The sequence below is a fragment of the Mizuhopecten yessoensis genome, unplaced genomic scaffold (genome assembly GCF_002113885.1).
Source record: "Mizuhopecten yessoensis strain PY_sf001 unplaced genomic scaffold, ASM211388v2 scaffold5875, whole genome shotgun sequence".
Lineage (NCBI taxonomy): Eukaryota > Metazoa > Mollusca > Bivalvia > Pectinida > Pectinidae > Mizuhopecten > Mizuhopecten yessoensis.
In genome coordinates this window covers 273,883-293,943 of record NW_018406267.1, presented here as the reverse complement: position 1 = coordinate 293,943, position 20,061 = coordinate 273,883, and the positions used below count along the sequence as shown (strand labels likewise).

The following is a 20,061-nucleotide window of genomic DNA, read 5'->3' as shown; positions in this document are numbered from 1 at the left end:
ATTCTGGCGTAATAAAAATATTATAAAGGTAATTAATTGTTATACGATAGTAAGTCTATCTGTATACGAACGCACCTGTCAAATGAATTATTCCCCAACATGCAACGCTAGCAGCCGGTTCCTGATACTGTTTTGAGAGCAAAAATAATGAGTGACCGCTCATTTGTGCAAGAAAGGAACCTAAGACAGTCGTTCAGACATCAGGATTTGAGACAGGATGATGCTTTTTACGAGAGGACAGTGCGATCGCATCAACAACCACAGGAAAATCGTGGACAAACAGGTTTGAAAAAAATCAAGTTAAGGGAGATAAGTCGTACACGGATTTCAATGTCATGTGCATGTGGGACAAGGCCATCTACAGAAAATAAAACCCTCGATACCAGTTCGAAATTGGATGCTTGATTTTGTACTTGGTTAACATATCAATTAAATATTTGTCAGAAAAGGCAAGCTCCCTTTGACCTTTAATTTAGTCAATAAAACGAAAATAAGATGGATCTAAACACAACCTACCTGCCTACTGTAGTACTGTACAGTAACTTGAGTAAGTAGCTCTGTCATTATGCGGCCTTTTGGAGACGACGCAATATATAAGAATTGTCTCGTCATCAGAAACTACGTTATTGCAGCTAAGCACAACCATGCATTAGAGTAACAGTTTCTGTTTTCAATAACAATTTTATCACCGAAATGGGAAATAAAGTGAAATGAATTTTTTTTAATGACTGTAACAAACAAAAATGGTCATCATTTTTTCAACAAAATCAAATAAGCTATACAATGAAGTACATTTCTACACAAAAAGTTATTTATTGAATTCTGATGTCTGTTTTCCAACAAGAGAAGTTGACTATTCCCAAACAGAAAAAAGAAACTGTCAATGTTAATTTACTTTTTTTCCAGATCAGTTCCAGACTTTTGCTGGATGGGCCATAGGAATATCAAGGTAGGTTTAATCATGGTATTAGATAATTGTGGCTTAATTATGAAAAATTGTCAAAAAATATTCTTGGTAAACCAACCGTCAGCAGATGGTGGGATGCTCTGCAATTCACCTTTTATTGTTTGATCCATCATCTGTCGTCCTTCTATGTTGAAATAGTTATTGTTATCACTGTTTCTTAAGAAATATTGAGCAGATCTTTCTCAAATTTAAAATTCAGGTTTCTCCTTGGTCATTATAGTTGTGTGTTCAATTTATAGAATGATGGGAAGAATAAGATGGTTTCCAGGTGGCCTCTTGGATTTTGACACTCAAAGTTTGTTATCGCTATATTCATCTTAAAGATCTGGATGGATATATATATCTCTCTCTAATATTTGGTTTTGGATTTCAGGTTATTATGTTGTACTGAATTAGAAATGATTACTGTCATAATGATTTAAAAGCTTTTGCAGTGTGTAAATTAGTAAATAGAAATGGAGTTGACTCAGTTTGAGTAAGTTATTGCAAAAGGGTCATGTCAATGAACGGAATTTTTTGTTTGTTGGAGCTGTGAAATATAACAAAGGCGTTGAAACATTTATATAATAAAAATCATATTTCAATAATAACAATACATTGTAACACACAATGTGTAACACAGTTCTCAGGGGGGGACCCAGGAATTAATTTTGGGTGTTGCCCAAAATTTTAAACTCAGAAAAAGACATATTTTGCACTTATCTAAAACTAATTAATTACAATTTTCAAGCCGGTTTTCATGTATACTAATTTCTCCCACCAAAATATAATAGAACTTCATTTTTACTGAGATTGGGACAATGATATTTCCACTGCCGAGCAGAGCGATGCGAAAATTTGTTTTCTGAAGATGTTACTAAACTTTTTCAAGCACAGCTGCCGAGCGTAGAAAGCAAGAATTTATCGGACATTATTTCCTTGACAAACAGATCGAGTGAGGCGTAAAATAGTTTCGGTATCATATACCAGGTTATATTTTATAAAGTAGAGTATTTATATTTTATGATGGCCGAGCGGAGCGAGTACGTGTTAACCAATTTTGTAAGAATGTTAAAAATGTAGATTTTGGTTAAAATGTTGATGTTTGTGTCAGGCCCGTAAACTGGTCAAAGTTTATGGGGGGGCTTTTCTGTAGATACCGGTACATGTACAGCTTAGGAGAGCATTTTGGCAATTTAACATTAACTTATTAGTCATAAATATGAAATTGTGATTTTAACTGTTTGTCTTTTATTGTGAAATATTATTGCATACATATGTGCAATGGCAACACCTAATGAAAGAATGTACAGCCCAGGCTTTTATGCTAACATTGATTAATCACCTAATGAAGTGATGCTAAGGAGGCCGTGCTTCAATGTGTTTGAAATTTTTGAAATTTATGTTTTTCAATTGGTATAATAAATCACTCCTGGTGACCATGTGTACTTGAAACCACCGGTGAAAATACAGGTATATCTATCATGAAATAGACTCTTTGAAATAACACTTTACCTATATATACCTAATTCCAACAGATGGTATAGTCCTCTTCCAACTGTCAGGATGATCATCACACCATGACATTAGATTAGGTAGAGTCAGTCCGGTGAGCCTTGACCACTGACCTGACTGGAGATCCTACTAATATATAGACAATGGAGGATTAATCCCCTATTGTTTAGAGTATAAGTAGTGGACTCCTTGTTTGGGCAATACCCATGTTTGAATATATATAAATATTCAAACTGCTGGCAAAGGGAAGCCATAGAAAATCATAGTTCAAGAGAGGTTGTTATTAAAAGGAAATTCCATATGAAATAGGGGAAAATCTTCAAAAACCTTGGTCCAGCAGTGGCAGATTCAGAGGGGTTTTTGGGGCTTCAGGAAACCCCCCTACCCTGAGAATTTTCTTTAAAAATCATGTATTTTCCCCAGTTTCCTCAATTTCCCCCCCTTGGAACCCCCCCCCCCCCCTGGAAATTTGGAACCCCCCCAGATAGGTCTCTGGATCCGCCTCTGTCCAGATTATTTTTGGACACAGATAAACGTTGTTGCAACTAAAGCAACACCCCTGGGTCGTCACTGGTTCTGGTGTTTCCTCACACCCCAAAAGGGAAGGTGGAGAGTGATTTCCAAGTGAATGCAGATATACTGGCCAACATATTCAGTTCACTTATGACTCCTTTGCCACGATTGTATTAAATGTCCCTTCAGGACAAATTAAGTCCACTGTCTGCCTTATCCCGTAAACAACACCATACTGATAGTCAATATTTCTCCTCCTTCTCATCTGTGCCGCCCACCCAAGCTGTCCATCTTTTTGGAACTCTCACTTGCGAGGATTTCCATTTTAACTCTGTTTCTTTCTGTTTACAGTAGCGTGTTTGCAGAACACATCCTGTCCCATCCATGTATTGTTCTACGTCGACAATGTCAGGTTTGTGATCCCCCCCCCCTCTTCCATGTATTGTTTGAAGCACATTTAAAATGTCTGAAAATTATTGAGAGATTTAGAGTTCTGTCGATAAATTTTACATGTGCTGCATCAACTAAATATTCTTGTGAATAATTTTGAACTATCTTGAAAGAAGAATTTTGAAAAATAGATAATTTACTGTATTATACTTGCCAACTCTCCCTATGTCAGAGAGAGACTCATGATTTTGGTCCCTAAAATTTAGCATTTTTAAGCTGACAATCTGCTAAACTATTCCTATTATCAAAGGTATTGTGATTTCATCTGAAAGGACGACTCAAAAGATGCCATTTAAAAGTGTCATTTTTTATCTAGGGTGTACATACACTCATTTTATTTATGCTTTTAATTCTGAGAATGTGTAATCTCCCCCAGTTTGCAAGTATGCTGTATATAACCTTGTATAATGATGTCCTCTTCAGGTTCACCACAACGCCTCCTGGTACCACCTGACTCCTTTTACCCTCTTCCACGTAATTGTGAATTTGGAGAGAACACAGGTGAGACTTAATTTGCACTATACTAGTGTACCTGGAACTTTGTCCTACCTCTAACTTTGTGCACAAGTTTATCAGTTCCCAACCTGCTCCACCGAAAAGAGCTTTAAGTTTAAAATCCTTCAACCCATAGTCTGTATATATCGGGTCTGTCCTGGCATATTTCCTTAACTATTTCACCTTGAATTACCAAATTTCTTCTGCAGGTACATGTTAGGATGGCAGAGAATTGTTTACCAAAAGTAGGTCAACATGACCTATATTTTGACTTTTGACCCCCAACATTGAAGTCTCCTGTAATTAATGAATTCTGTCATTCAACTTGAGGTAAATCTTGGGATGGCAAAGATTCATCTACCAAAAGTAGGTCATTGTGACTTAAGTTTTGACCTCTGACCTTGATTATCGAAACGTTTTGCCGGGACATATATCTCCCATATTTTTCAACCTGTAATTAATAAATTTTAGTATGCAGATACATCTTGAGTATAGTTTACCAGAATTTGACAGTAAACAGTAACAGTAAAATTGTCTGGTGTCACTCCACAGTAATCTTCAAATATTGTGTATCGTACCATATTCAAAATATCGCATTATATCGTTGCAGCCCTAATCCCCCCATAATGATTCTATTACATTGTATTGATTATAGTTCTGCGGTGTATTTATTGATGCAAGGAATGGTCACCATATTCTTCTTCAATGAAGGTGTGTAGTAAAATTCTGGTGATTTTTCAGGGCCTGGCCACACTATGGAAAGGTATAGGAAGTGTGTTTCTCGCTAAGGGAATCTTCATGGTCAGCGAAACGGTCATCAGTGAGGTCACACCTCTTCCTAAGTAAGTAGGGCGGCTTTAAAACTCTGTGAATTTTAATCTGTTCTAATGTATAAATAAAATAGAACAAATATGGATAATGGATGAAATAAATATATACAAATTGTTATCAATTCCCAAAACTGACATTTAGAAGCAAATACATTCTCACAAATTCATAATTCTATTTCAGAGAAGTTTCGAAACACAGTCCACTGAAGAAACACTGTCAACACTTGCTCCTGAAAGGGTAAGCTTTGGTGCTACGAGATCCATGTCTATGTCTCTACTGACAAAAATATGCTGCTAAGGTAAATAAATTAACCCTTTCACCACTGTAGACCATAATGGACTCCCTCAGATCAATGCATGGTAGAGTCTACTAAAGTTACATAGAGGTGAAAGGTTTAAGGGTGCTTTCAGGTGGTGCAGTGGATAGCACACTTGCCTTTCACCAAGGCGGCCAGGGTTCGATTCCCTGATAGGACATGAAAATGTATGGGGTCAACTGCCCGACCACGTAGGTTTTCTCCGGGTACTCCGGTTTCCTCCCACATTAAGACCCCCCCCCCCATCACTAATATCCGAGCCTTCAAGTGTGATTGATATAAGTTGTAAAAACTTGTTTCATAATGGTTGTGAAATAAATAACTTTTATATTTAATGTCAAATATAAAAGATTTCCCCAAGGCAAGCTATTATATATATAATCTAAACTTATGAAAGTGAAACATTTAACTGATGCTGATCATGTACTGTTCATTTTCCTGTGCAATTTCCCAATCTAAGCCCAAGCTTCTCAATTCTTTCATAAGTTATACTATTCATAAAATTTTCTCTTTTGGAACATCCCCACCCCCACCCTCTTCCCTGTTGGAACACCCCCATCCCCACCCTCGTCCCTGTTGGAACACCCCCACCCCCACCCTCGTCCCTGTTGGAACACCCCCACCCTCGTCCCTGTTTGGAGTTGTACATATGAAGTCTCTGGTTACTTTGTCCAAATAAATATGTCTAAAATTCATGACAGCATTGACATACTTGCCAACTTTTTAAAATTTAATGTGTGTATCTACACCCTGGGGAAAAATAACACTTTTAAATTATTTGAGCTGGTTTTCAGATGAAATCATCAGATCTTAGAAATTAGAAACAGTTCAGCAGATTTTTTACTGGTTGAAAACACTAAATTTTAGGGTTCAAAATCGGGAGTCTCCCTCCAAAATAGGGAGAATTGGCAAGTATGGCATTGAGCAATTATCTACAGTATTCAATATGGTCACAAAAGATCATGATATCAGAGAAAATGGGGGCCTAGGAATGATACTTATATATAAGGAATAACTAAAAAACGTCATTGATATTACGATTGAGTGACGGTCTTTCTGTCCTTTTCAGACTGTCATATATGATCTCCACACCCTTCCTGGCAGCCAGCCTACTGGAAACTGTACAGGTAAGTTATACCTTGACAAGGACACAGTGTAACGTCGGACAAGCGCCGGTTTAAGGAATTTGGATGTAAAGANCAGTTTTCTTTGATTAAAAAAATGGATTTTTAGCCCTCCATCTTCAAATTTCCAACATAGGAATGGGTGATAGTACCTGAAAGGAAATTGAAGAGCAAAGAAGGTGAAAGATAATCTTTTGTAGATCTGATAAAGATTCTTTCATGATGGGTGCCAAGATCCTTCTAGGATCTCTTGCTTATAGGTAATTGGGCTCATATTTATAATTATATGGATTTCACATTTTCCTTGCCTTCTCCACAGGCAATATGAAATTTACACAGGCAAGAAATAGGTCCATGTTACATGCGCAAGCAATAATCGTCGTGTTTTTTATCGTTTGCACATCGTACACACATAGCACGCATCGTGTTACGTTGTGCGATCCATACGTTGTGTGATCCATACGTTGTGTGATCCAACAACTACCTATCTGGATTTCACATTACCCTTGCCTTCTTACACAGGCAATATGAAATCTACACAGGTAATATAGGTCCATGTTACATGTATTGTCAGGACCATACTCTAGTGTACACAGGTACTATAGGTCCAGGTTACATGTATTGTCAGGACCACACTATGGTGTACACAGGTAATATAGGTCTATGTTACATGTATTGTCAGGAGCATACTATGGTGTACACAGGTTATATAGGTCCATGTTATATGTATACATGGACCATACTGCGGTGTACATATCACTTGGAACTGTTTCTTCTACCGTTTTCCTGGCTGCAATGAAACCAAAAATATAAGTAGTTGTCACAGAAATCTTTTCATTTGATTCTGACCTCCTCGGGCACAATGAGCTTGTTTTCTGCTCATTCTTATAGGCTGATGTGTCGTCTGAGCGTCCAGGAACATTTGACTGTCTGAAGGAAGGCGTGGCGCGTGTGATGGGGTGGTGGACGCCACAGACCACTCACCTCCTGCCTGTCTGGAAACTTGTCCTGCCAACAGCCATCATAGGAGTTACATCATATACAATCACCCAGCTGGCCAAGTACACCGTCATCTCCACCATCACACTGGAAGAACAGGAATCAAGGGTAGGTACTCTGTCCATAGATCTAACTTGGCTTCAAACCTCTGACATAAGCTTTACCTATGTACAGTATCACTTCATTTTTGTGAGAAAATTCTTTTTTGAGTTGATTCAAGAGGTGTTTGGTTTGTTTGTATTAATGCCCCGAGTATTCGGAGAAAAACTGTTGACCTGCAGCCAATATCTGGCAACTGCCTCATGTAGGCCTCAAACCCACGACCCAGTGGTGGAGGCCTTGTGATCACAGACAGTCAGACACCCTAACCACTCGGCCACTACAGAATGGGAATGGTATGAGTAACACTATGATGAAACAAGCTGCCAAGGTATCAGTCGGACAGGTGGCAGAGTGGTTAAGGTGTACAACCATATGTTTATTTTTACCTGGTAGTCACCAGGTACAGGCCACAGGTCAATGGTTTTTCTCTGGGCAATCCCATTTTCCTCCACCACGAAAACCTGGCACGTCCTTAAATAACTTTAGCTTTATATAGAGCATGTGTCATATATAATTCTTGTCTGATTAAGACTAATTCAGACCCAAAGTTATAGAGTGCTCTGTAATTTTTTGCTCAAGCTGTGAATTTGGATATTTTATATTTTTGTACACAGTCTATATTTCCCCTTCCCTAAAAACTGAATGGTAATAAAGTGTGGCTTTTGATTTGTGGTTTAGGCTAACTCTTCGCCAGTGGACGGACACACTAACGCCAAGAAGATGTACGAGACATTTTTCACAGAAATGCTTGCCAGCTTCACCGGAAACCTGCTGGCAGACATGATGACTTATCCGCTGGAGACTGTGATACACCGACTGTACCTACAAGGTACGCGGACTATCATAGACAATACTGACACTGGCATGGACGTCATCCCCATCAGCACGCGCTACGAGGGCGTTGTCGACTGTTTTCGAGACATTGTGATCGAGGAAGGTTTTTCTGGACTTTACAAAGGTTTTGGAGCTGTGATCCTTCAGTATGCATTACATGCAGCTATTCTACGTACAGCAAAGTTTCTTTTCGAGAAAATATCTCAGGAGTTCGGCACTTCTAGACATTGTTCAAGCATACATCCTTCAACAATGGTGAGTTCAAATTTAAAGTGCACAAAACAATGTATAACATTCGTGATGCATTTAATCTCTGTTAATAATATACATGTGTTACAATGCAGAAAAAAATAACTTGGTATACAATATTCATTAATAAATGTTTTAATTCTTTATTTTTTTAACGAGGATTACGAACAGCCGAAGGGCTACAAGTCCTTTCCTTTAATAAATTTCCTTCCAGAAATCATAAAACTTAACCCTGTGTATTACACGTTTACTATGAAAACTTTACTGATTAAGTTACATGTAATAATGTAAGACTTTACCCAATTTGATGTTTTTGATATGAAAATTTTAACTTATGTGTGTTATTTGATATTAAAATTAACCCTATATAGATTAGTGTTTAATATTAACACTTTACTCTCAATGGACTCCGAAGCAGTGTTTTTGTTACCTAAATTTAACAACAGCTGCTCCTTTATGAATTGGGAAATATAACATTATTTTTATTGAAATTGGGAACATATTCTTCATTATTTGGTCATTTTGGGAAAATATCATATGGCACTTTTTAGCGAGGGGGAAACAGCCTGTATTCGGCTGTAAAACTGAGCAAAACAAAATCACTCGGAGAGACCATTTAAGGTGTTCATATTGAACTTTAAACTGTATAATGTTTAATAATAAAGCCTTGTCTTGTATTTTGATATGAAAAAAAACCCATATATTATGTTCCATATTTAATTGTACTCTACATGGTATTTAAAATTTAGGTTTAACCCTATGTGGTGCTTCTTATACGAAAAACCCTATCCTAGGGTGTTTTGATATACCTTGCATAGTGTTTAATACCTAGAAAAAATTTCCCACATGGTGTGTCACATTGGTAAAGTTTTAGCATATTACGGTATTCAATATAAAAACTTTACCTTATGCAGTATAAAGTGTTTCATATGAGGAATGTTGTTTGATTACATGTATAACCATCTGATTTATTTTTAAATGTTGTTTGATTATAACCATCTGATTTATTTTCAAATTTGTTTGATTATAACCATCTGATTTATTTTTAAATGTTGTTTGATTATAACCATCTGATTTATTTTTTAAATGTTGTTTTTCAGCCCAAGCAGCCTAACCAATGAAGGTGTCATCAAGCCGCAGAGGTAGAGTTGTGGAAATATGCGTCTGTCTGTATAGAATATATATATGTTAATTAGCAAAAATACGGTGACATTTAAAATGTATATTAAAATGTGTAAAAGTGATATGACTATATTTATTTGCAAAGATGCAGAGGTCAACGTGACCTGGTCTGTTGGGATGCTGAGCAACTTAGCTCCAGATATGGCCAAATATTTGCAGACACAAAAAAAAAAAAAAATATTGCATCGTCGGAAACCCATGTTTAATTGTACTAGCGTTTATTGTGGGTTGCCGACGATGTAACTTTAGCGGTACCTCGTTAATTTGCAAGGTTTGACAAGCTTCCGCTGTAATATAAAATCATCATGGAAGTTTCAGAACTACAATATGATGAACAACTGTTTTCTGGTGATCTTGTGTGATTTCTAGTCCACTGTTTGGGAGTTGACTGTCGCCAGTGGCTTGCTGTGTTGTCAGTTCGTTTTTATAAAAGTTTCACATACCCGTAAGTTTCTAAGGAGAAGACAATGTAATGCCGTGTAAGCCTTTGTGTTCTGTTAATGTATAGTTGAACCTACTGGTAACATATCTATGGTTCCTTGTCTTTGTAAACATTCTAACAACCTAAAGTGAAGCCCTAATTTAAAACTCTTTAAACAACATTTTACATACATATTTTCGCAGTATGTACACAGTTGGATTTTTTCAGACCATCAATTGCTGGTGTCTTCAGTTTTCTTCAGAGATATTACAATGAAAAGTTCTTTTAATTTTCCAGTGTCAAGCTCTTTGTCACCTGGGATACATTGATAAAATCTAGAAATGAGAAATCAATAGAGATTGATATGTTAGTCCCCAACTGATGCTGAGAGGACTATAGGTTTACACAGAGAGGACTATAAGTTTACACTGACAGGACTATAGGTTTACACTGACAGGACTATAGGTTTACACTGAGAGGACTATAGGTTTACACTGAGAGGACTATAGGCTTACACAGAGAGGACTAGAGGTTTACACACAGAGGACTATAGGTTTACACAGAGAGCAATAGAGGTTTACACAGAGAGGACTAGGTTTACACTGAGAGGACTATCGGTTTACACTGAGAGTACTATCAGTTTACACTGAGAGGACTATAGGCTTACACAGAGAGGACTAGAGGTTTACACACAGAGGACTATAGGTTTACACAGAGAGCAATAGAGGTTTACACAGAGAGGACTAGGTTTACACTGAGAGGACTAGAGGTTTACACAGAGAGGACTATAAGTTTACACTGAGAGGACTATAGGCTTACACAGAGAGGACTAGAGGTTTACACACAGAGGACTATAGGTTTACACTGAGAGTACTATAGGTTTACACTGAGAGGAATATAGGTTTACACAGAGAGGACTATCAGTTTACACTGAGAGGGCTATAGGTTTACACAGAGAGGACTATCAGTTTACACTGAGAGGGCTATAGGTTTACACAGAGAGGACTATCAGATTACACTGAGAGGACTATAGGTTTACTCAGAGAGGACTATAGGTTTACACCGAGAGGACTATAGGTTAACACAGAGAGGACTATAGGTTTACACCGAGAGGACTATAGGTTAACACAGAGAGGACTATAGGTTTACAGAGAGGACTATAGGTTTACAGAGAGGACTATAGGTTTACAGAGAGGACTATAGGTTTACACTGAGAGGACTATAGGTTTACACAGAGAGGACTAGAGGTTTACACTGAGAGGACTAGGTTTACACTGAGAGGACTATCGGTTTACACTGAGAGGACTATCAGTTTACACTGAGAGGACTATAGGTTTACACTGAGAGGACTATAGGTTTACACTCGTCCGTTTGTCAACACATCACGTTGTCTAGGGCATGTTCTTTTTATCTTGTCCCCTACGATTTCATTGGAAAGACCTCCCTCAACATAATTTACATCTACGGCCTATACGTCTATACGTACTGCCTGAAATTGTGATTTAGACAATCACAGCGGAGAGATGAAAGAGTGTAAGGTACTGAAATAAGGTAGGCTTCCTGTAGGGTTATGTGTCTTCGTTGAGTTTTACTAGTAAAACTGAAGACAAATTGCTCTTTCCGTCATAGTTTCTCTTTTGAGCAAGGCTCTACTGGGCTTAAAACAAAACTCTTCTGACCAGTTTGATCATTATCATCCTTTTTGTTAGATAACCATGATGTAAGAGTGAATATCTGTTGTAGCTTACCTTCTACCTAATCCACAGGGCCACCATCTGTATTTCATGTCAATTATTTACAGTCTGACATCACAATGATGCCTTTAAGTCTTTGTGTTAATTGATTCATTCTGATGCCAAAATTGGCAATATTCCATTAATGATTACGCAAAAATGACAAAAAGGTCTCTGTTTTTGCTTTATGTATAACATGGTAGTCATGTGAGCAATTGTGATGTGCACTAAACATCTTTTATATTTTGTCTGAGAATATTTGGCAACATTTTCTGTTTAAAAAATGGAAGTCATTGCCCTTCAAACAAATACCTGTATACAATGTATAGTGAGCACTTTTAATGCATGAAATTTGAACCATGTACAGTGTACCAGGAAAATTGTAAGTGAACAGTTTTACAGCGAGAAATAAAAATGTGATAGAATATTGTACTATGAATACAACATGTATTTATGGAGTGTTACCTGTCATACATAAGCCTTAGGTGTTTGTTTGATATTTTAAAATATGTGTCGCTAAATATTCCACTCTTGAAGTCGTAACATGAACGTATATGCCATCTATCAGGGGCAATTTCATATTGAGAGTACTAGCACACAGGCAGATTTAAAAAAAAAAAACATTTTCATAGTAACGTTCAAATTTTCGCTAGCCTTGGGATAAAATGTAGCCTTGGGCATCAGGCTAACAGTTGAAATGTTCAGCCCGTAGTCCGACCTATATACAGCAGGCCTTGTCACAGACGAGCAAAGTACATTCCTATGGAATATAAAATTTCTCTGTACACAAGTGTTCATTTAAGATTGGTCTATATTTTAGGGAGTTCGTTTAGACCGGTTTCCAATGTAATATGTAACTAATGGTAAATATTTGATATTAAGCCACTGAAACTTGGATGAACTGACATTCTGTAAGCATAACTGATTAAGTTAAAATAGAAATTCTTGCTACTGTCATTCAATTTTTATTTATTTTTCTGGAAAAGATGTTGAGATTGAAGAAGTTCTGCTGTGCAAAAACTCTTACTATGAAGTCCAAAAGGGCATTTGGTAGAAATAGCTTTAATTATTGTAAGCTCAATTTTAGTTTTCTTTTGAGAAATGCAAGCCAGCTGGCGATTTTTTTTCTTGAAATCCTTCAAAAAGGACTGGAAATTAATACACCGCTTTCACTTAAATTGCAGGACTACAAAATGATCGGCAAATACCAAAGGCGCATAGCATTGTTGGTGCTGTCTGTAGATTAGAGGTGTTTCATATTGTGTTGTGACGATCATTTTGTGGAGGGAAAAAGTAAATTCTTTCTTTGAAAACTTTCTTCTTTCCATCTTAACCTTTCTCTGACATTAATCTTCAAATTGTTGAAGTTGGTCAGTACCCTGTAGAAGTGACATTCGGATTGAAATGTACATTTTGTAGTTTGCCTTTCAATATTGTAGTCCTGCACCTGAAGTGTAAAGGTATGATCTATGATTGGTCAAAAATTATTATTGTTTTTAATTTTTAATTATTGTAAAAATCATTAAGGTCTTCCTTTTTTGTTTTCTCAGAGGTATGTTTCATACTGCTTAATGATTTCAAAGTTATAAATAAAATTATTTGTTTTATGTTATTGAATGTTTTTTCTTCTTTATTATTACACAAAGGGCAGTAACTCTGTATATAAGTATTGGATCAATGTGTTTTATACACATTTACAACCTCATCTGATGACAATGACAATTGTTTTATTCTCATAAACAATACAGTGTAGAGAATACATATATACAAATGGGTGACAATAATACATGGTGGAACTTTAACTTTATATTTTACAATTGTTTAATTTTTGAGTCCAGTGTAGAGAAACTCTATTGGCTCCTGTATTGGAAACTAACTTTTACTTTAACAGGATGGACATTAGTATTGTGAATTAATTTTAGCCAATGATATCAATTCATGTTGTGGTACATAATTGAATCATATATGAAATTTAATTGTGTTTGGGTTTTCATAATAATATCTGGACATATGTTTTCGTCTACCATATTGAGTATTGGTTGTTATGTAGAGGTAAACAGGTATTGAAATGCGTCGACAATTTCTCTTAAATTACATATATTACATAACCTATTTTCATGTGGTATATTGGACCACCCATCACTTTCAATTGGTAACTTCGTATTACATGTTCTAAATTTACTATATGATTTGGCTAGTTTCGGAGGGAGTTCTAGTATAGTAAGTATAGTACTCAGAGAGTCTATAATTATTTCCTTTCGGGAAAGTATGAATTTGTTTTCTGCAGTTTGATATTAATAGAGAAACCTGTTAATCCTCAACTAAGTTTCACGGAAATGGGAAAAAAAGAAGGATTATTTGTGGAGACAAATTACATGTACTAATGTTTTAAATAAACAACGGGTCATAACTCTGTAAAAACATGATCATATTATGCCCCATTCCATGTCTGTAATAATAATAACTATCTGCAGGATTTCTTTTCTGAAGGATGGGTTGAAATATCAGATCTTTCCTCAATGAATTACAATACACATTCAATGAAAGCTTAATAGATGTGGTGTTCGTTTGGCACTACTGAACCCGCCGTTGTTATCAGCCAAATTCTTCCTTCCCTTAATATTTTAACAATGGTCTTCATTTGATCCTGACTGTCGCGAGAGAATTAAATCCTGATTAAAAAAACAATCTCAGGATTGGGATCCACAGAGGGGATCGGTCATTGTACACTGGCGCTGAATTCCAGTTACTCTCCTTCCTCTTCATCCACATCGAACTGGGGAGTCGTTCAGTTTCCTCGGAAGCCTGCAGCACTGCCGCTTTCTTTAATGTTTCTTTCGGTCGCAGCGCGTGAAATCTTTACACCACACTTTCACAGTGGAGTTCGTCATCTGCCACCCTGCTCTCTTTATTCTGGCAAGTCCTCGTTTTTGCCCATATTCAGTCATTGGTATTGACACACCTCTACTATGGCATTTTCAGTTCCACCAGTACCAGAGTCTTGATACCCTGGACACAGTAATGTCCATCAAAAAGGACTTTTGGACTATGTAAGGGGAAATCAGCCTCCCGTATAGATTCATTATAAGAACTTGATCTTCCTCCATTTTTAGAAAACCAGTTCTTCTGCTGGTTTCTCACGTTGTTGGACTTCACTGCCTTCCATCTTATCTCTATCCTTCTGTAAGGTTTCTGCCAATTTTCTCAATATCTGAATGTACCTCCACGTGTAAGTATTGTCTATCTACCAGGGAAATTGATAAAATCTGTTCCAAAGTCTATCGCTTTCCACACAATGTACCTGATGGGTTTGGATTAACATTTGTGGAGTTCAACAGGTAAAGATAAAATGTCGCACACAGCAGAATGTCTTGACTGAAATTTTGAATACCACAAATATCCGTCAAAGACAGCTTCGCTCCACTGTATCCAATCTAGTCCTTCCTCCCTAACATCCCATCCACAGCTTTTAGCTCACCTGGTCCAAAGGGACTCACAAATAGAGTTTGTTATGTTAAGAGAACTCTTATTTGTGAGTGTTTACTGATACATGTAACAATATACTTATACAAGAACAACAAACATCTTTAAGATTTCAACAAATAATTTAGCTTTTATCAAAATGGCAACCCCTAAAAGCCAAATTCCTCTCTGTATTAAAGGTCAAACGACATGTATTCACAACAAGGGGAGAGAACTAGAATTTTGTGGTGAAAAATGTCAGGAACTGGATTGTCCAAAAATGCCCCTCTTCTATTCACAAAACCCATCCAGTTAGTGAGATGAGTTAAATCACTCCACAGAAAGAACCAGACTTTAAAAACTTTATAGACAGAACAGAAAAAAAGGACCTTGTACAAATTGGGAAATACATTTCCTCTACTGATACACTCCTTATTTATACAAAATTGTTCCCCCTTTACCCAAGGATGCTTCAGACCAAATATGGAACAAATCCTTTCATTCCTACAGAAGAAGAAGGATTTTAAAGAATTTGCTTTATTTCCCCTATTGGGCCCCGCCCCTCTTAAAGACAGCAGAGTACTTTTGAGAAGCTGTCACAAAAGTTAAAAATGTAAACAGATAAATTAAAACAAGATCTGGACATGCTTACAGCACAGACACTCTCTCTTTACCACAAAATGGAAGAGGATAATACCAAGCTGATAAAGAAATACAAACAGGACCTCCAGATATACAAGAAGCAACTCAAACAACAAATTCAAGAATGCAAAGCAGCTCTCCAGCGTGGTTCACACATACAAATTTATGATGAATTTTGTGAGATCCACTCTCCTACACAGTCTCCCTGTAAAACCTGTCCTGGGTACTGCCAACTTCACTTCGAATGAAAATCCTCAACATCACTTGAAAAAGGCATTAGGAGTGATCACCTCAGGTCATGGTCAAACATTAACTGACCAGGTTTGGTCATTCACAACATCAGATGATCTGGGACAACCCTCTACACAACAACAACGGTCAGGAGCAAAAGTGAAGAAATCAGTGACAACATACAAACTTCTACCACAGACCAAGGTAGTGGAGGAGTGGGAGTCTCCATGTCACATTGATTCTATATGTCCCACCACTGATGGTCAGGTGTGGACCAGGTACCAGTACACATTAACTCTCCTGGACAGGAAGGGTGAAGTTATACAGGAGGTCAATCACAATGTCAGGATCAGTGATATCAGTCTGTCACCCGCCACCCCCACACTGTGGGTCTGTGATAATAACAACATCACAGAACTGGTATCAGGACGACTGACGCACAGATTCAGTACCAAGGAGGAACCCATGTGTATGGGTATTACAGCCAGTAGCCATGTCACTGTGGGGATGACCAAACACATCTCCAAATTAACCACAAATGTTAAAAGAGTGTGTTCTACAATGACTGGGAAACCATTAGTGGGTATACGTACACCATACAGGATCTCAGAGTGTCCTGTCACTCACAATGTGGCAGTGGTTGATTTCAGTAGTCAGACAAATGGTGGTGATGGAAAAGTACATGTTGTTGTGATGGACACTGATTTAAAGGAGCTATTTGTATATAGAGGTGACATCCCCAGTACATATAAACCAACACTACAAACAGGAGGTAAACCATTTAACCCCTAGGTTGTGGTGTATGACAGTGTGGGGAACCTGATCATAGGGGACTATGACAACTACAGGGTCCTACTCATCAGTGGAGGTGGTGAGTTCCTTAGGGTCATACACACAGACAAAGACTGTACATGGGCTGTAGGTATAGACAGGGAGGATGTTCTATGGGCAGTGTTTGATGATACTAGTATCAACGTCACAATACAGTACAGCAGTGTGTAACACCTGTAACCAAACCAACTAGTCCAGTCATTTTTTAGCTCACCTGGTCCAAAGGGCTTATGTATGGCGCAGCCTCCATCGTCCATCAACTTTTTACCTGGGTCATAACATTGAAACAGTTGAGTTGATAAACTGGTATGGTACTCCACAGGTTTTAATTGAAAATAAAATACCAGGTAAGCTGTTAACGCCCCTTGGCCTCTTTGTTGCCTTCTCATGTCTTCTTTGATTGAAACTTCCTCCTGAAACAATACGCCCCCCTCTCTCTCTCCGTGTGTACTGTTCCTGCTGTTTTCGATATCCTTAACTCTTGCCGTTTTTGGCACACGGAACTCATAATATCATTGTGCCGTTATTTGCTTTCTACAAACTCCATGGCCCAGCTTTGCTGACTGGCCACTTCCATCTTTTTTCACCTGAAGTCCTGTTTTCCTTACTATTTCATTCTACGATTTCATTAATTTTCTAACCAATTTGAAGGCGGTTGCAACTTTGATGACCTGTTGCACAACCCCACACTTGAGAAGCAATGTGGAATTGCTAGTCAATGTCGCTCGGTTTTTTATTGTAGTCCCCCCTATGGCTTCCACTGTTGTCATTACAATCTCGTACACCACGAGTTGCCACGTCAGTGCTGTTACATCCAAGCATTGGAATTGTCTGGCAACATGATCTTTTCTTAGCTTCATATTTCCTCCGAGACCTGATGCTATTGTTGTTTGACGCTGTGAGAAACACGCAAGCTGTCATCCACTCGTTGACAAACGACCAATTGGATGGTCTATCCTTAATTGTACCTTTAAAGGAACTATTGGATTTATCTTTCCCTTCCTTATGATAAAACCCTATGGTTTCCAAGGCTTGAACTTCATCCTTGCCCCTGTCAAAAATTCTTCGGATGCAGTCAGCACCCATAGTGTGTACCACTTGTGAGGTCATGCATATTCTCCTCCTTAGTGGTTGTCTGATGTTGGTCCCTGTCTTTGATCCTTTTGTCTCTATCCTGCCTATATTGTCATATTTAAAAGAATCGTAGATATCATGTAATCTGCCACAATTACAGTTAGCTGCTGGTCAGCCTTTAGATGTGTTCAGAGTTGGGGTAGTGTTTCAGCGCCTTCCAACTCAACTTTTGTGGTATACAATTCCTTAAACTTTGTGAGGTCTAACTGAATTACAGAACTGCCCCCTTCATTCACATATCATTTCTCGATTAGTTGACTTATGGTGCTTGTATGTAAGACACATCCTGAAAAGTCTGGTAGTGTGTCTGTCTGAAGCGATAGATATCAACATCGGCGTTGGACGTCATGTACGTCAGCAACCGTCTCAAAACTGCAAAATGCATCTTCCCTGTTACACTCAGCATTGGAATCGTTTGAACTGCCCGCTTTCGTTGGAGTCCTTCCTTGTAATAGAGCATCCATTTGCCTTCTACCAACAATTCAATACCCCACCCCACCCCCTTCTCAGTATAATTTTCAACAGTAGTCCTGACCTATTAGGGTCCTTGTATATCTTATATAGCACCCCATTCGGCATTGGTGCCAATGTGGGTATTTGGCCTTATGACCTGGACTAGCTTCCATGTTAACTCCCAGGGATCTGTCGTGTAAATCAACCTTTTGTATTCTCTTACTTCCCCGTGAGTATTTTATAAATGTCTGATGTAACCCAATAAGGGTTAGCAGCTTATATGATTCTCTTCTTCCATGGACTCTATGCGCCTCGTGAATGCAGTTCTTAAATCCTTTCCTCCTCACTCCTACTCTCATAGCTGACGGAGTCCGATCTTCTCAATTTCTCCGCCCCTTTTGGAAATGACGTTTTGAATTTCTCGTTCCCCCTTCATTTTATGCATTTGGAAGCTGTCTCTTGGTCTTGTAGCGATTCCAAATTTCTCTTTTCCTGCCAAATGCGCGTCTGTCATCCATTATTTGTTATTTTATCCTCTCTTGTACTTTACAGCCCAAGGTCGTATTGACCCTCAGAGTTCTGCCTGACTATCGGTGTTACCTCCGAAGGTGACCAGGTCCTCTATGCTAGGATCTGATTCGATTGCTCCGTTCGCTATTTCTGCTTTATAGCAAGTTTACACTTCAAACGTGTCGTGACTCACAAAGTGTGCTTGCAGACTTCCCGCAAATTTTGCTCCTGTAATTTTTCTACTCGAAGTCGAATGGGTCTTTCTCCCTCCTTCATCTTATTAATCAACAAAACTTACAGGCTTCTAATAAAACTATTTTAAAACAAGTATGATATCGGCTAATAATTGCTGACCTCCTAGCTGCGATAACGTATCTTCTGACGACGAGACATTTTTGTTGTGCAGAGGAGACCGGGTATTAATATTAGTATTACGGACCTCCATTTTGATATGAACAATGTCTTTAATATATCACTTTTTCAAATTAAAAAATAAGAATTGTCGTATATAATGGTTTTCAACACAGAAAGCAGAAAGAGGCGTTTGTTGCGAATTCGAATATTTGAATTTAATGTAATGTTCTTGGGGTTTTTTTTATTAAAGATTTAGATCACGTTATTTTGATAAGCTATCACTTGAAATACCAAAATATACTATGGCTGTACTTTGTCCTCACGTATTTCACCAAAGGTAAATGAAAGTGTGCGCTTGAAACTTATTTTGCATAATTCGTTCATCGTCGCAGGCCAGGAGCGGGAGCGGACTAAAACCCATGGCTGGCGACGATGTAACTCGTTTTGCATGTCTGTATTATAGAGCTAAAGGAAATCTTTTGCACATGGTTAGTTCGTAGAGATACTTTCAAAGACAGCAAGGGAGAGCAGGACAGAGCCCATATCCTATATATTAATTAGGATTGTAAGTTGGCAATTGCCGCGACGTCCTTCCCGGAGACGGCTGTATCATAAGGTCGCAGTGGCGGATCCAGAGGGGTTTTTTGGGCTTCAGGAAACCCCCCACCCTGAAAATTTTCTTTAAAAATCATGTATTTTCACCATTTTCCTCAATTTTTCCCCACATGGAAACC

General features: G+C 37.9%; 1 protein-coding gene and 1 long non-coding RNA gene across 3 annotated transcripts; both read left to right on the top strand.

Moving 5' to 3' along the window:
• Positions 1 to 90: 90 nt before the first annotated feature.
• LOC110451192 (solute carrier family 25 member 46-like) lies at positions 91 to 10,538 on the top strand. Of its 2 annotated transcripts, none has more exons than XM_021499066.1 (10): positions 91 to 283; positions 907 to 949; positions 3,326 to 3,386; positions 3,848 to 3,925; positions 4,661 to 4,761; positions 4,931 to 4,987; positions 6,136 to 6,193; positions 7,082 to 7,297; positions 7,970 to 8,380; positions 9,475 to 10,538. In XM_021499066.1, exons 1-10 carry the CDS (start codon positions 148 to 150, stop codon positions 9,493 to 9,495), a joined length of 1,182 nt encoding a protein of 393 aa, XP_021354741.1. In that variant the 5' UTR covers positions 91 to 147; the 3' UTR covers positions 9,496 to 10,538. The 2 variants fall into 2 exon arrangements, with proteins under 2 accessions (XP_021354741.1, XP_021354742.1); XM_021499067.1 differs by lacking the exon at positions 91 to 283 and adding an exon at positions 356 to 547.
• Positions 10,539 to 10,708: 170 nt separating this feature from the next.
• On the top strand, positions 10,709 to 12,339 carry LOC110451191. Its single transcript, XR_002463047.1, has 2 exons — positions 10,709 to 11,010; positions 11,181 to 12,339. It is a non-coding gene; the product is annotated as an uncharacterized LOC110451191 (long non-coding RNA).
• Positions 12,340 to 20,061: the final 7,722 nt, after the last annotated feature.